This window comes from Melanerpes formicivorus, unplaced genomic scaffold, assembly GCF_026170545.1.
Source record: "Melanerpes formicivorus ecotype bairdi unplaced genomic scaffold, bMelFor1.0.p_v2 SCAF_62, whole genome shotgun sequence".
Taxonomy (NCBI): Eukaryota; Metazoa; Chordata; class Aves; order Piciformes; family Picidae; genus Melanerpes; species Melanerpes formicivorus.
In genome coordinates, this window is record NW_027142414.1 from 3,520,598 (window position 1) to 3,535,448 (window position 14,851).

At 41.1% G+C, this 14,851-nt stretch overlaps 1 protein-coding gene across 16 annotated transcripts in view; it reads right to left on the reverse strand.

Moving 5' to 3' along the window:
• Positions 1 to 14,851, reverse strand: part of NUMB (NUMB endocytic adaptor protein) — a 98,992-nt gene that overhangs the window by 8,362 nt on the left and 75,779 nt on the right. For 10 of the 16 annotated variants that reach the window (XM_068162182.1, XM_068162193.1, XM_068162188.1 and 7 more), the window contains exons 4-7: positions 9,821 to 9,898; positions 3,996 to 4,070; positions 1,990 to 2,130; positions 296 to 497 (exon numbers count right to left, since the gene is read on the reverse strand). In XM_068162182.1, the coding sequence (XP_068018283.1) occupies positions 296 to 497; positions 1,990 to 2,130; positions 3,996 to 4,070; positions 9,821 to 9,898 (496 nt within the window). The remainder of the gene's footprint in view (positions 1 to 295; positions 498 to 1,989; positions 2,131 to 3,995; positions 4,071 to 9,820; positions 9,899 to 14,851) is intronic. The other 6 variants (XM_068162197.1, XM_068162191.1, XM_068162196.1 and 3 more) reach the window with 2 other exon arrangements.

Consider the following 14,851-nt stretch of genomic DNA (forward strand, 5'->3'; position numbering starts at 1 on the left):
CCTATGGTGCTTTGTGCTGTGTAGCAAGCTGACAAAACAAGTAGGAGTAAGCTCCAACATATGAAGCCACTTGGACTGTTTCTAGAGAAGATGTGGGAAAATGCACTATGAGTAAATCTGAGAGCATTTTTCACCTTGTGAAGTGACAAGTGTCTGGGAGTATGGCTTGCACATAGTAAGGCTGAAGAGAGGGAAGTGCTGCAAGGGTGTTATGCCACAGCCCTTACACAGGATCCAAACCACCTCAGCACTGGTGGTGCTCGCTATGGATGATGGTTTAAGTTGCACTCCATACCTTTAGCATCTGGCATCTGTCTCATAATTTCCTCTCTCTCTGCTTGTTCAGTAGCTGTAGTGACCCTGAATGATCCCTCTCTAGTGAATGTGGTTCTGCTGGCATCAAAGGTGGCAGTCACTCCACACTCCTTCTCTCGCTTCTGCTTTCGCTCCAGGCATGCTGCAAATGCACAGCCCACGGCATGACTCAACCTTTCCCCCTGTACAAGACAAGATTGCATCATACAGTAACTGGAACAGAAATGCACATCTGCTTCGAGCATTGCAAACTGATAACCTGCCTTTACAAGAGGAATCTAATTAAGGCATTAAAGAACTACTGTAATTGGCCACCTTTTGTACGGCTCTAAAATGAAAGCTGGTATCTGAAGACTCTCAGTTACTAATGCACAAGCAGTATTCAAGGCCAAACAGAAATTAAAGACTGTTGGATTAATGGGTTTAGTTCAACCGCTACTAAGACGCTAGTGTGATAACGTGCCTGCACTGATCCCTCGCCTCTGGATACATTTGTGCACAGAGACTCTTGTGAAGCTGTCTTAAGCAGGTGTAAGCCCTGAAGGACAGATAAGTGCCATTCTCAGACGGAAAAAGTTTACAGAGGGCTCAGGGAGCAAGTGTGAAAATTAAAAGCATAAAGGTGACTACTTACACCTTTCACTGGCCCTGACCAAATGCACAAGTAAGTATTAAGAGTGCCTTCTGAAAAGCACTTCCATTATTAACCAGTGAGGTCAAAAGGATCCACAGTCCAACAACTGCAAAAAGGAAGGGAAATTCAGGTCGGAGGAAGTCCAGCAATCCAGCTGATACTGCGGCTACAGCTGAGTCAGAGGTGCTCTCACTGCCAGCAGCTCAACTCATCTATTGTAGTCAGTAAGTGAATTGACCTGGTATTCACAGAGGAAAACAGGAGTGCTTCAGCTCTAGCACACGTTTGACTGGGAACATCTAACATCATTGTTTCTCTTCAAAGAAAAAGGAGCAATTGTGAAGTACAATTGCTCTGAGCGTGCAGCTATGTGGGGTTCACGTAATGAGTCTGCACCAGGTTTCAAACACTTTGTACAATGTAGGCAGGATCCAACAAAAAACAGGAAGAGGAAAAGGCCAGATGAGGGAGTTAAATAACGAACTTAGGTCTAGACAGGGAGAGACCCATAGAGGTAACTTGCTTTCAGACCTTCCAATGGGAAAACGTCTATCACTTTGAAGCAAACAGGAGGCTAATTTAATTCTGTTTAGGTCCATCCCTTACCATGCAGATGACTTTCCATTCAAGATACCATTCTCATACAAGAGGCTGCATTCATACCCAGGCTGTATTTACTCACTATGATTTTATGCTGGAAAAAACTGTCATTGCCATTTTGGTTTTTGGTATACATTTTCAGATGAGAATATCTTCTGTCTATTTTTAGGAGAGTAGTTCCCTTCTGCTAGAGATATCTGAGGCTGACTGCATTCCTTCCATATACATGCTGGGCACTCTTTCTCTCCACGAGATGACAGCACAGAGGGATAGCAAATAATTCAGATGTAAAGAATTAGAACTAAAATAATTCTCAAGGATGAAGGGCTATTTTAGCTGAAGTCAAAACATATATGTCAATATTCTAGATAGTTCATTTTTTTGATCGTAAGTTTCAGCCAGAAGCTGGAAGAGTTGGAGATGCACCGCATTAAACTTACCGTGTCCTTTACGGCCATAAAGCAGTGACATATCCAGCGTCTCGTTGTGCCATCTCGGCAGATGTAGGAGAATGCCCGGTCGAAGTTCCTATCTGGTGCGCAGAAAGAAACCTTCTCTATTGTCTGATCAACTATAAGATCCTAGAGGGGAAAAAAATCCACACACCCCCCAGTAAAAGAAATGTGAGGAAATAGGGAGAAACACTTGAACAAGTCACTTTCAATGTTATCTGCCAAGAAGGCGAGTTACACTAAAAAGCGGATAACCTGACGTGGCTGTAACTGTCTGTCCAGGAACTCTCCATCCAGAATCTATGGCCAGTATGAAACAAAGATGACATTTTCCCACCGCCCATCTGTTGTAGAAGTGTGCCAAGGCACAGCTTTAGAATTTAGGGACTTCAACAGTCCCAATCACTTCCCCTCCCCCCCAGCAGCTCCCACAGTCTTGCAATCAAAAAATTAAAATCTTTACTGTGGTTAAAACACAACACTGAAACTTATGGGGGAGGTCTGCAAGCGTGCAAGCAACTGCTGCACAAAACCCAGAAGCTGATACACCAATTAGTTAATCAGGGATGCGATGGAAGAGCCACCAGCAGCACTGGTAGTATCCAACACTCCTGATTTGTCGCCATAGATTGATGGGAGAAGGTTTCTACAAAGGAGACTGTATCGTTTAAGAACTATGCCATCTGCATGACAATGTGTGCTTTCAGTACTTTCTTCCCCGACGTTTGCTTTAGGGTGGTGGTTAGTACCTGGCACCTGTGCTAATGTATTCAGCCACCAGGAGGCAACAGTATATTCTCTAAATCCTGTACTTTTAATTACCTCCAAGGCCTGCACAGCTTACTAAAATTCAATTTTAAAAGATTAGACAGATGCAGTCACATTTCTAAAAATAATACATGTAGTAGCAGTATTCTTAAATGAGGCAATCAGCAAGCTGAATTCACCTACATCAGCATGTCTGTGTCACAAACTGAATTCTCAAGAGACAGTAACTTTAGTGCTGATGAAGCACAGCCCAACTGCAGCCCTGGAGAGGTCTAGCCAAAGAGCAGGTATCTGACAGGCAGCCGTACTGCACAGGGAGAGGAATTCTCTCTACCTGCTTCTCAGTGTTGGCTTGCAGAAATCATCTTTTAGATTGACAAAGGAAAGGTTAAGCAACATGAATATAAACCCAGTTAATTCCAGATTAATGAGAGTAAAGGCTGCTCCAATTGCCATGCCACAATACACTTACAGAAGCAAGCCTAAAGTTCTTATTTCTAATTGCCTACATATAGATAAAACCAAGAATGTTTGCTGTTACTTGCACACGAGCACCATGGTAGTCAATACCACACTGTTTCACAACTAAACAACTGTAAAACCAGCTAGAAGGATACCATGAATACAGCAGCCTTCCACTTCATATCAGCAGCTTAGATGTCAGGATTAAGAGCTACCAAATTTTATAGTTATTATTGAGGCTTGAGACTGAAGGCATAAGCCCTCCATTTCATTTACTCTCTCATTGCATTTTTGGAAGACAGCTCTTGTTCATTCAAATGTTGATGTAATGTTGATATCATTTAGTGCATCCAGAGTTGGATGCACTAAAAATTACATTAATTAACATGAGCTTGCTCTCGTATTACACTTGCAGCCTTCTGCAGTGGTGCAGAATGAAGTCAAGGGACTCTTCAAGTGCAGCAACAACAGAACTTACAATGAAAAAGTGGTTCTTCCAGAAAATGCAAGAAGCAGCATTCCAAGCTTGTGCTAGTTGCTGCACTTCATAAAAATGTGTGTTGTGAGCAGTGTGGAATTAACCAGGGGAGAAAATAAATCAGTGTGTAGCGGTACGTTTCCAAAGCAAGAAATGATTGAAGTCATTACTACATTTAAAGCCTTCAGTACATTTCAAATATCAACATTGGCATTAACACAGAGACTGGTGTTCACTTAAAAGTTAACAGCAGAGAGATTTAAAACTTAGTCCAGGGAAATCTAACCTTTGTTTTCTCATCTACCACTCTGAGTCCATCCGCCGAGACCCACAGGACTGCTTTAACGGCTTTCCTCCCAGACTTTCCAATAAATAAATAAAAAAAGAAAAAGAAAGAAAGAAAACACAGGTTTATGCCAACAGCATCAGGGTGCCACCCACTTCCCCTTTCCAAGAACCAAACATTAAGTGTAGATGAAGTCCATGGTCAGTAGGGTGCCCAAAGCCAGATACTCAATCCAAGTTGCAAAACATTCAGAGAACCAAGCCAAAGCCAGTATTTCAGAAACAGCACGTCGTGGGGATGGGGAGAGGGCACGGAGCAGGTGGAGGCAAAAATAAGGTGTACATCCACTGACAGCAAAGAGTTCAAGACTGACCAGGTGAGTGAAGAGTTCCACTAAAGAGTCAGAAGACACTAATTCATAAGGAGTTACACCACAGGTAGCTTCTTTAGCACAAGCTTAAACATAGGAAAATTCTTACCTGATTATTTCCACCAGCCCTACCCTTTGCCCCAATAGTCGTGTGGCAGAATCATGGCATCACCTTAAACCAGTGTTAAAAGCACCCAAAAATCATCATCAGTTACTGTTTTATGAGCTTAATGCTGAGATCGACCGTCCAAACATGTTTCACTAACTCATTAAGAGCTACATCTTAGAAGAGAGGTAGAAAAATCTGATCTCTTAACCATTTGGTGTGTATCTTGACAAAGTCATGGTGAGTGGCAGGCCGACACAGAGACCACTTGGCTTTTATTCAAGATCTGACTGTGGGAACTTTCAGCTGACACAAGCTGAGGCTAAGGAGAAGTAGGAAACACAGGAAGGCTTAGGAAGCCATTTAACTGCAGATTCTTTCTAGACTGTTTACTTTTCAAGGGAAAGTGACAGAAAACAGTATAAACACTTGACATAATATCCTTTTGAAACTAATTAATTGAACAGAAAATAGATACAAGATGCCAACATAATTTCACTGGTTACAGAGAGCAACTACTACAAAAACAATCTCTTTTTTTTCCCCTCTTAAATCTGTTGCTGTAATTCTCAAGCCCCACATTTTAAGCCAGCTAACATTTTTTTTTGAAGCACTGGGTTTACATAGTTGGTGGCTGCTAACGGCACCCACCGCAGACCACTGCTGGGAGTGAAGAAAACAAGAAGAAGAAGAGGGGGTATCAGCTAGTGGCTTGATGCAGGAATTGCAATTAATTTTTAATTATTTTTAATAGTTCACTGCAGATGCATATAATTTATACTCATAGAGCAAGCAGTGGAACAAAGAGACATTCTGGCATAAGCTACCACATGTTCCAAGTCTGCAACTCCCATTTTAACGCCGGAAGGATGAAATATCTTGGACTGAAAATTCTCCTGTTTTTATCACATGGGTTTCATCCTCAGAGAATGCAGCACATGTGATGAAAATGGGCCTGGCAGAACTTTTGCTTTTGAAGAGGAACTATCTGTCCCAAATTCAGAAGCAGCAATGACACCCCGAGCGTTTTCAAAAAGCTTGGTGAGAACAGGGAACGGCATTGACTTGTATGGAAGAGTGATTAAAAGAAGAGAGAGAAAGTAAGCACAGCATGAAAGCAAGCTACAGAGAAGTGCTTGCAGAAGCAAATTTTTTTAATGCCCATCCAGCCTGCTGGATAGCCCAAAGGTTTAAACTGTCAGACTCTGGAATGTCTAATGGAAAGAGTAAAATTCACAAAGCAAGGTGTACTGGAATTTATCATCATACGTGTTACAAAATATTGCAGCATTTATAAACAGCTTCTCATTTTTGGTCTTAGGAGGCTGTAAATGTCAATACTCACAACATACAGTCTTTGTTTTCAATGCTCAGCTAGCTTCCACAGCCTGCAAGTCCCCATTAATCCCCTAACCAAATGGTTTGTAGAGGTCTGCCTCCTTGAACCACTTTAAAAGGAGTGCAAGTTTCCTATAAGCTGTTAATAGTCTTAAAATCTTTGTTTCAAGCAAATATGAACAGTCAAAAGAAGATGTCTGCAGGTAAATGTTTGGTTTAGATTACCCTCATTAGAAGCAGAGATACAGGTCTTTCCCCAGAAGACAATAAAACACAAAGAGTGAACCATTCCTGAAGTTTGTATTAACTGAGCTGGGTACTTCATAATGCAGTACTGATCTTCAGAAGAGCTACTCCTCACCTGCTCTCTTCAAGTGAGGATTTAGAAGTAGCTAAGACATGGAACTTCATGCTTCTCAGAATAAAATGAAAAGGCTAAAGGGGTAAGTCCTCATCTCCCACCAGAAACATCAGGTTCCTCATGCAAGATAACACAACATGGGGCTGCTACACAAAACCAGAACATATTTTTAACTCCCAACTCCTTCTCCTAAACGTGTGGCAGATGCAGCACTTAGGAGGCATTAGTCCTTACAGTCCGTGTCCCAAACTCAGAGCTAATGTTGTTGGGCAACACATGATTTACCCATCGACTGAATCCTCAGCTTATCTGTGCCTACGAGTGATGTGTAAAGGAGTGTACTTCTCCAAATCAGTTTATACTGGATGTAAAAATCAAAGTACTACTCCATTATGAGTGGAACATTGCCAAGTCTATGGTAATTGCTGAGTAGATATGAGTATTTGCACTCCTGGCACACACCAGACAAAGATCAGACCAGATGCAAGATACTGCATGGAAGTGAATGCCGATGCAGGATCACAGCTTGTGTCAAACACTGAAGAGTGTAGGTGACACTGAACAAAAAGTATTTAAAAGCAAACGGCCAATATCCACTGGAAGAGTGTGGCCTTAAGTGTTGCTATCAAGGGACTCGTCTAGACATTCGTATCAGTAGCTTCTGCATGATAGCACTGCTGGAGGAGAGCCACATGTGGCACTGACTCCTGGGAGTCTGATCTGTCAGTGCTGAGTCAGCCCTGATAGAAACCTCACTGCTAAGCAGGAGGTCAACGATCTGCTCCAACACAAGATTTGTTATCTGGAAGCGTTTCAGAGTCCTCAGAGGTCTGCAGATGGGTGGGTGGGGCATCCATCCTAACAGAGATGGCCCAAAGATAAATCAGGACCACTGTGATTTGGGCAGGAGGGAAACCTCTTCAACAAGCTGGCAATATCCTAGAGATTAGCAACCAAAATGTACATTTTCTAATCAACAGTGTGGGTCATGACAACTTAGCTGTTAGAAGCGATAAGAACATGGAGATAAGTAGCAGCTATGCTCTAAGGCGTAAAATAAGGTTTTAAGGATGCCAGAGCAGAATTAGGAGTTGCCCAATACTGCATTTTTAAATGCTTGCAAGTTGTTTCTAGTCTACTTTCTTCTACCCTGGGACTTACAAACAGCTGTAAAATGTATCTGGAGTCTGAAGTGTACATAAGGAAAATGTTTCACTGCAGACTAGAACACTGAGCAATGAGAAATGCACGCACTCAGTGGAAGCAAAACATGGACAAGATCACTGAGTCTGTGCTGCTATTCGTAACAGCAGAAAAGCTTTAGCTTTAAAATACTAAGAGCTGCCTAAACAGGCAGTTGATTCTGTTACGTGGCATAAGGTACACAAAATAAAACTGCAGAAGCCTAACCTGGAGCTATCAACAGATACCTCATTGTTATTTAAAGCTGAAAAGAAAGTACTCTCAATACTAAAGACTTGAACATTTCCAGGCACAAATCTGTCAGATTTACCTTTTAAGGGGAGAAAAATATGGTCAGGGAAGGCAGCAAACCTGCCGAGACTGACTTTTTGGAAGCTGCTAGAGCGTTTTTAAGCAGCTCTGCAGCTTGGGATATTACATTAATCCCAATGCAAGGCTTCTGTGGAGAAATCCTAAGTGAGAGAGCCAGAAGATACTAGAGTTATTAGTATTTCTCAATTATTAATAAGAGAGCAGCTGTGTTTTCTGCAGTTTTCCCCCTAGATTTGGGCTACCATTGTAGGTCACAGTTGTAACACAGCCACTTCCATACTGATGCTGCAGGGATATCTAAACACTATGGATTAAATGGTTTCAGTGCTAATTAGTGAAACTTCACAGGCTCAAGTAGAAGTAGGTCCCTCTTTGGCAAAATATTATAAATAAAAGACAAAGGAAACCTACAAGGCTGTGGTGAAGTACCAGACTTGATAAAAATGCAGCGAGGCTTTAACTGGGTAGCCAGCATATTTAATAGATTATCTTTGACTTGTTTTAATCAAGAGATATACAAAGATCTGTCCTTTACCAGCTCTGCTTTCTTATGTACCCTAACACGAATTAACACCAACAAGTAGGAAAAAAAGCTAACATATCTGATTGGGTTGAGGTGTTTGTTGCTTTTTGTTTGGGTTTTTTGTTGTTGTTGCTCTTTTTCCCCCTCATTTGTTTTGAGCAAATTGTTACTGGTATCTATCATTTTCAGTTGTAAAGCAAACAGCATGTTTTGACTCCAATCTTTCTGAATTCCAGCCCTTCAATTATATTTGTGCACAGAAATGATCTGCTGTATCTGACAGATCTCCCACCATGGTATTTCAGCCTTAAAAAAAGGGGCCTCTTACTTCACCATCACTACACTTCAGAAGTGTACTTTCCCAGATCATTCATCATGGAATGAAGCTGGAGGCGGGGAGATTCAGGCTGGATGTGAGGAGGAGGTTCTTCACCATGAGAGTGGTGAAACCCTGGAATGTGTTGTCCAGGGAGGTGGTTGAGGCCCCGTCCCTGGGGGTGTTTAAGTGCAGGCTGGATGAGGCTCTGGCCAGCCTGATCTAGTGTGGGGTGTCCCTGCCCATGGCAGGGGGGTTGGAACTAGATGATCCTTGTGGTCCCTTCCAACCCTGAATGAAACTATGAAACTATAGGAAGAAACCTGAATTGGGGAAACAGGTGTCCCTGTGTCACTATCTCAACAGCTGCAAAAACCTTACTTACTCCCCAAGAAAAGCCAGAACAAAATCCATCATCAGAGAATAATCTGCTCCACAAGATTTCAGTAGGTGTGGAAGTTATGAATCCATCCGTTCCTAATGAAACCAAGATTCACTTCACAATGAGATACTTCAGAAGGTGCATCTTAGATTAACTCCATACAAAAACTAAATTAAAACGTTTTGGAAGAATCTTAAATGCAGAGGTAGGGAACAGATGAAAGGTCAAAGCAAGGGAGCTCTTTCAGAGGTCTACACACACTGCCTTGTGAAGATGCAGACAGCAGGAACAAACCCACCCAGATTTCAGTACAGCACATTTTTAATGAGGACAAAGAGTTGCTTCCCTTCACATCTAAGACACCGTCCTCATGAAAACAAGAGCAGTAATAGAAACAAGTTATACAGTTGCAATGACAAAAACAGTTGGTAAATGCCTGGTCTCATCTTCATAGACATTTGAGTTAGGACTGTGCTTAAAAAAAGAAAGGTTTAAGAGATGGTATGTGTAGGCACACTGCTTTCTCCCCATGCTAACATCTAGGGGTCAAGTCATGGAGTCAGGCAGCTGATCATGAAGCACTAACAAGGCACAGACCCCAGGGGCTCTACAGATATTTGCCCAGGTGATGTAGACTGGCACAAGTTTAAGGGTTTAAAAAGGTAAACTGGCATTTCTTTCAGGAAGACTGGATCAATTCAGAACACTGGATTTCCAATAAAGTCCATATGGATTTAAGTTTCTGTTTGGAGTTGCCTTTTAAACCATATTCCTTGTTTGATCAATGTATTTCCAAGTCTGTTTTAGATGTAAATACTGTGAAATGGATTATGGGACTCTCAACATTTTATGGCAGTGCTATACCAGGGATGTAACTCCTTATAGTGCAAGCACAAACGAGGTATTAAACTTACTTTTCCAAAGAAGCCTTTGAAGAACTTCCTTTCCTGGAGGAACAGGGGGGACAAGTCGAGCGCTATTACTGTAGGTAGCTAAAATGTCCCAGGGTTTCAAACCAACAAGCACACACAAGAATAGGGTTCGGAGGGAAAGGAAGGGGGGTTTAGAGTTATCCATGAGAAGGTGCGACAGGCAAATGTGAAAATAACCCCACGAAAATGCAGATCAAAGGGCACACACACAATTCTAATAAGCTACTGCCCTGAAATTGGTGGAAAGAAGAGAACCTCAGCCCCAATTTCATGCAAAGTGGTTACTTTGTATTTACTCTCCCTTGTTTAGTCCCTTTTAGTTAGGTTATAAACCAAACTTGGCAGCAGACGTGGTGGTTAAACAATTAAAATACTGTACGGGCTCTTGTGAGACGCAAAGTTCTGACTCCAGAAGCACAGTCAAGTTTGCTGTGAATTAATCACTCTTTCCCAAAGCAAAGGCTTTGTAAGCTGGAGAAGCATGGTGTAAAGCAGGGTTAAACACTGCACTGTTTGTTGACTTGTTGCTTTGGCGTATATGCTACTCTCACGCTTCACGTCTTACGCCATCTTCTCTGAAGACTGAGGAATTCAATCTTGTATTGAGGTACAACTAAAACACAAATGGGATCCTTTCCTTTTCACTCTCTCCAAAGCCTTCCAGGGCTTTATACAATATTTAGACAAATACTAGGTAAAAATTCTACAACTCTGAACTGATAGGCTGAACAAGATCCCTTTAAACTCAGCTCAGACAGGGACAGAGAGGCAACTGCAAAGATGCCAAAAGCTGAACTACAACTTGCTGAATTTCTTCAGCCTGGAAGTGATTATACCGATTGCCCAATCCCATTAAGAAAAAGGCAGCACATCATCTTAAGCACCATTTGTATGCAGTTTAGTTCTCTGGCTTTCTTACCAGCCTGTGAAAAGAAACCTGCAAGATCTGCACCAGTCTCCTGGGAGAACTCTTCTCCTGGACTAGTGTGCTGCGAGCACAGCCACACACTGCTCCTCTGCCCTTTGAGGGAAGCTGGCTCAGAGCAGATCACTGCTTTTGCTGTCTTTCCAAACTGGTTCACTGGTACGAAAGCTACGGCATAGCAGTAATGGGGAGGAGGTAGAGAACTGCAGATGAGGCTGAGGGAGTCTCTGTGATGTCTCCTGACCCCAAATTAACACTGTGCAATTCCAACCTGTTGATTGCTGATAATGATAGTGTATTAAAAACATTACTACAAATACCATGAGGCAGGGTCTCAAAAATTGATTGATAAACAAGATTATATTTGAAACAAAGCTATGGTTCTGACGTGAGCCAACAAAAGCCAGGAAACACAAAGTTAAGAAGGGAGTGTCAGTCTTGACTCTGCATTTCCTGACTTCCAGTTGCTCTGTGCCTTTTTGCCCGAGAACCTTCCACAGAGGTTTGTACCAAGTATCTGGTATCTGTAACATTTGTGCCAGCCTCAGACGCTGTATAAAGAACATCTCTAAGTTCAGCCAGCTGAAAAGCTTAACAATTTTTAGAGGCAGGAGCGGGTTATGTATTTGGACAGGATATGCTGAACACTAGGAGGGGAACTAATGGATTAATCACAGTGTTGTGTACATAATGAGAAGGGGTTGGATGCTGCTGCCAAGTTGAGCAATGACTATTGCATTACATGAAATAACAGCTTTTTAAAGATAGCAAAAGCTAAAGAGATTCACCAGAAGCTACTTCATTTTTAGGTGATGGTTAATTTTGCTCCCAGCAAAATGTTTGTTAAATGATATTATTTTTCTTAATAAACTGGACAAGGTTAATGGAAAAGGCGTCATGCAAAATGGGTTTTAAAGAACACTAAGTTAATGTGGTTTAGAGAAAACTAATGCATGTTTTAAAATATTAAACTATGTCTCTTTACCTGCTAAAACAAGAACATATATTAAAATAAATGCATCATTTAAAACAAAAAGTGGCAAGTTAGAAACCAATTCTACACGCTAATGTTGATTTCAAATCAAAACATGACACGAGAGTATACTTTTGTCATTATATGATGTCCCCACACCTGAGTCAAATACACTTAGAGGACCCTTACAAAGGAGTTTTCCAGTTTGCACTGAATATTTTAAACTCTGTTAAGTGGTTCTGAAGACACTATTTAGAACTTAGTGTCCAAACACAAGGATCCTACTGATACATGAAATGTATATATAACGTTTTTCATGTACACAGCAATATATCCCATCTAAGGGAAAAATGTAACCTGCATTGGTAACATCCTACTAAGGGAAAAATGCAAGCTCCCCTGGTAATACAAACCCATGTTAGTAACAGACTGATAGGTGAGTACATGGGCTTCTGAGACTGCAGTGCCATTTCCTCAGACAGAAAATGGGCACACAACCCAAGTGTGTTGTCATTCGAAACACTACGAACTGCACATTACACTATCGTTGGTGTGCAGTTCCAGAGCTATAAAATTGTAACAATAGAATACAGTATGGATGAGGTCGTCTTCTACTCAGTTGTCAGTTTAACAGCACCTAAATAAAATGTTCATCAGCATCTGGTTTCAAGCTCTAAGAGATGCATGCTCAAAGAATAGTGACATCATATTAAATGCGCAGGTAATAAAAATGAAAACCAAACCCCTCCCTGGAAGGTAATTTTCTATAACACAGAGACAGAAAGATTTGTTTGCATCTTTTTTTTCCCTTTCAAAAACCAAAGCAGAAATGAAGCTATTCCTAGACCCAAAATTAACACTGTTCTATATTCTTCTTGATGAAAACTATTAAAAGGTTTTAAAATCCATTAGCCAACCCTAAAATTAAGAAAAATAATACATTCAGTTCCCCAAATAAATTGCAAATGGTTGGAGAACAAGACTTAAAAAGGAAAAAAAACCAAATACCAAACAAACTGCACATCTATTAAAATAAATAAAGACAGTACTTCATTTTTCAAAGCTATAAGATAAGGTATTTCAGCAATTCTAATTTTTATTGACTGGATTTATAAAGCCTGCAGAGAAAATAATGAAGATAAAAATAGGCCACATATATTTTGATGTAGTTGAACCACATGAAAAGTGAAGTCCAAGTTCCCTTGAGCTACTCTTTCAGTTGGAGCACTGCCACTTCTTTCAAGATCAAGAGAAAGCCCATCAAAATAACCAAGTACTGTGGAAGCAAGAGACTACCAAAAGACCAAACTAGTTTCTTACTGCATTCCTTGGGTGCTGAAACACTATCCAGTGGTTTGGTTTTTTTGCTAATTGAGAGAGGATATTGTACAGAAAGGAGCTTTCAGAAATAGCAGACTCCTAAATAAATGCCCCTGGTTTAAAACCTTCATGGTGAGGTGGGGCACAGGAGCTGAACTGCATTGAGCAGCTTCAAAAGAACTTTGCATCTGATGGAGTCTAGCAACGAAAGCACACAAAGTAGTGTTAGTAACTTGAATCTTCCTCTTGGGGCCCAATGAGTATTTCACCTCTGCTTCTCAACTTCCAGCACTGACAAAGGAGACAATGAAAATAGCAACTGTAAGAGAGACACTCTTGTGTCCAATTCACAGAGAGACAAAAACTTCAAAGAGCAGAAGAAAACAAAATTATATGAAGAAAAACAGAGAACTTAAGATGGGAAAATTGGTGCCGCCCATGGTTTGGAGTAGTGACATAGCACAGAACAGGGAAATGGAATTCTTTACTTCCAGAGAATGTACTGTAGAAGCTGGATCTCCAAGTCTGACATCTGAATCAATAATTCAGGTGATCAAGAATCACAGTGCTGGAATTATCTGGATTCCAGAAGAACCTGGGTGCTATGCTTTTACTCTCTCTCGTTACTGACAAGATTAGCTACGCTTAACTGGCTTGTAGGCTTAAAGTTTATAAAAAAACCCAAGAGAAGAACTGCTTCACAGCATTGCTCCCCAGGGAAGAGAATGAGAAAGTCACATGAAGTAGACACTGAGCTGCTATTTGGTGTGCTAACAGAGAGTATTCTGACAGAACAAACCGGGATAAAAACCAGGTGCAATTCATAATGTGGTCTGTACTTGCACTTTTGGCTACCTAAACTCAGCCCACAGAATAAAGAAATTCATTTATATTTTGTGTGGCCCTTTTTAATGAAAGTCAATCACCACTGCTGGACTGAATGGGAACAGATGGTATGCAGCTTTAACAGGTTGTTATACATTAGCTGAGACAGGAAAGAATTAAATTACTTGATTTTAACCAGAGCACTGAACCAATTCAGAAACTTTACAGCACAACAGAAGGCAGAAAAGATAACCTATAATCTGCTGTTGTTGTGTTGTAGGAAGAAGTGATGAACAGGTTTAGATGGAAGTCATTTGAGCGCACACATTTACTGGGGAAAAAAAGTTATGTCCAGCAGCAGATAAGTTATCAAAGGTGCAGCAGATGTATTTGATGGACTCTCAGTACCTTTGTTGAGCTGCAAGGATACATGAGTTTCTTCCCCTGAAGTCATCACTGAAGAATGTATAGGGCTAAGACACATAGGTGAAGTGATAAAAAAAATTTACAGTTCTTTATCTCTTTTCAAACTTCAATTTTTAATGCCCTTTCTGCTGTTCTCCTCAATGCCATTTCAGCCTCAGTTCCTTGATCACTGCATTTTGTGGAGTTTGCTGTTTCCACAGGATTTTGTGATATTGCTACTGCAGGAAAGAGATGACAAGTCCTCTCCAAATGAGCCACAGAGATACAAAGAGCTTTGAACGAGTGCCATTTCCAGGCGCGAATATTCACAGAAGCCAAACTAAGAGCAGCCCACTTCATGACATACCAGAATTAGGCAGCCTTCAGGCCACTTTGAGCAGATGCAAGCCAGATTATTTCATGCATGACTACAATGTTGCAGTGCATTAGAAAAAAGCAGCCTAAATCAAGTAATAGTCTGCATAATAGCAGTGAATTAAGTCACTATTAAAGTGGCAGGCAACAGAGGGAGAGAGAGGGAGAGGAAGAGAGAGAGAGGGGGAAA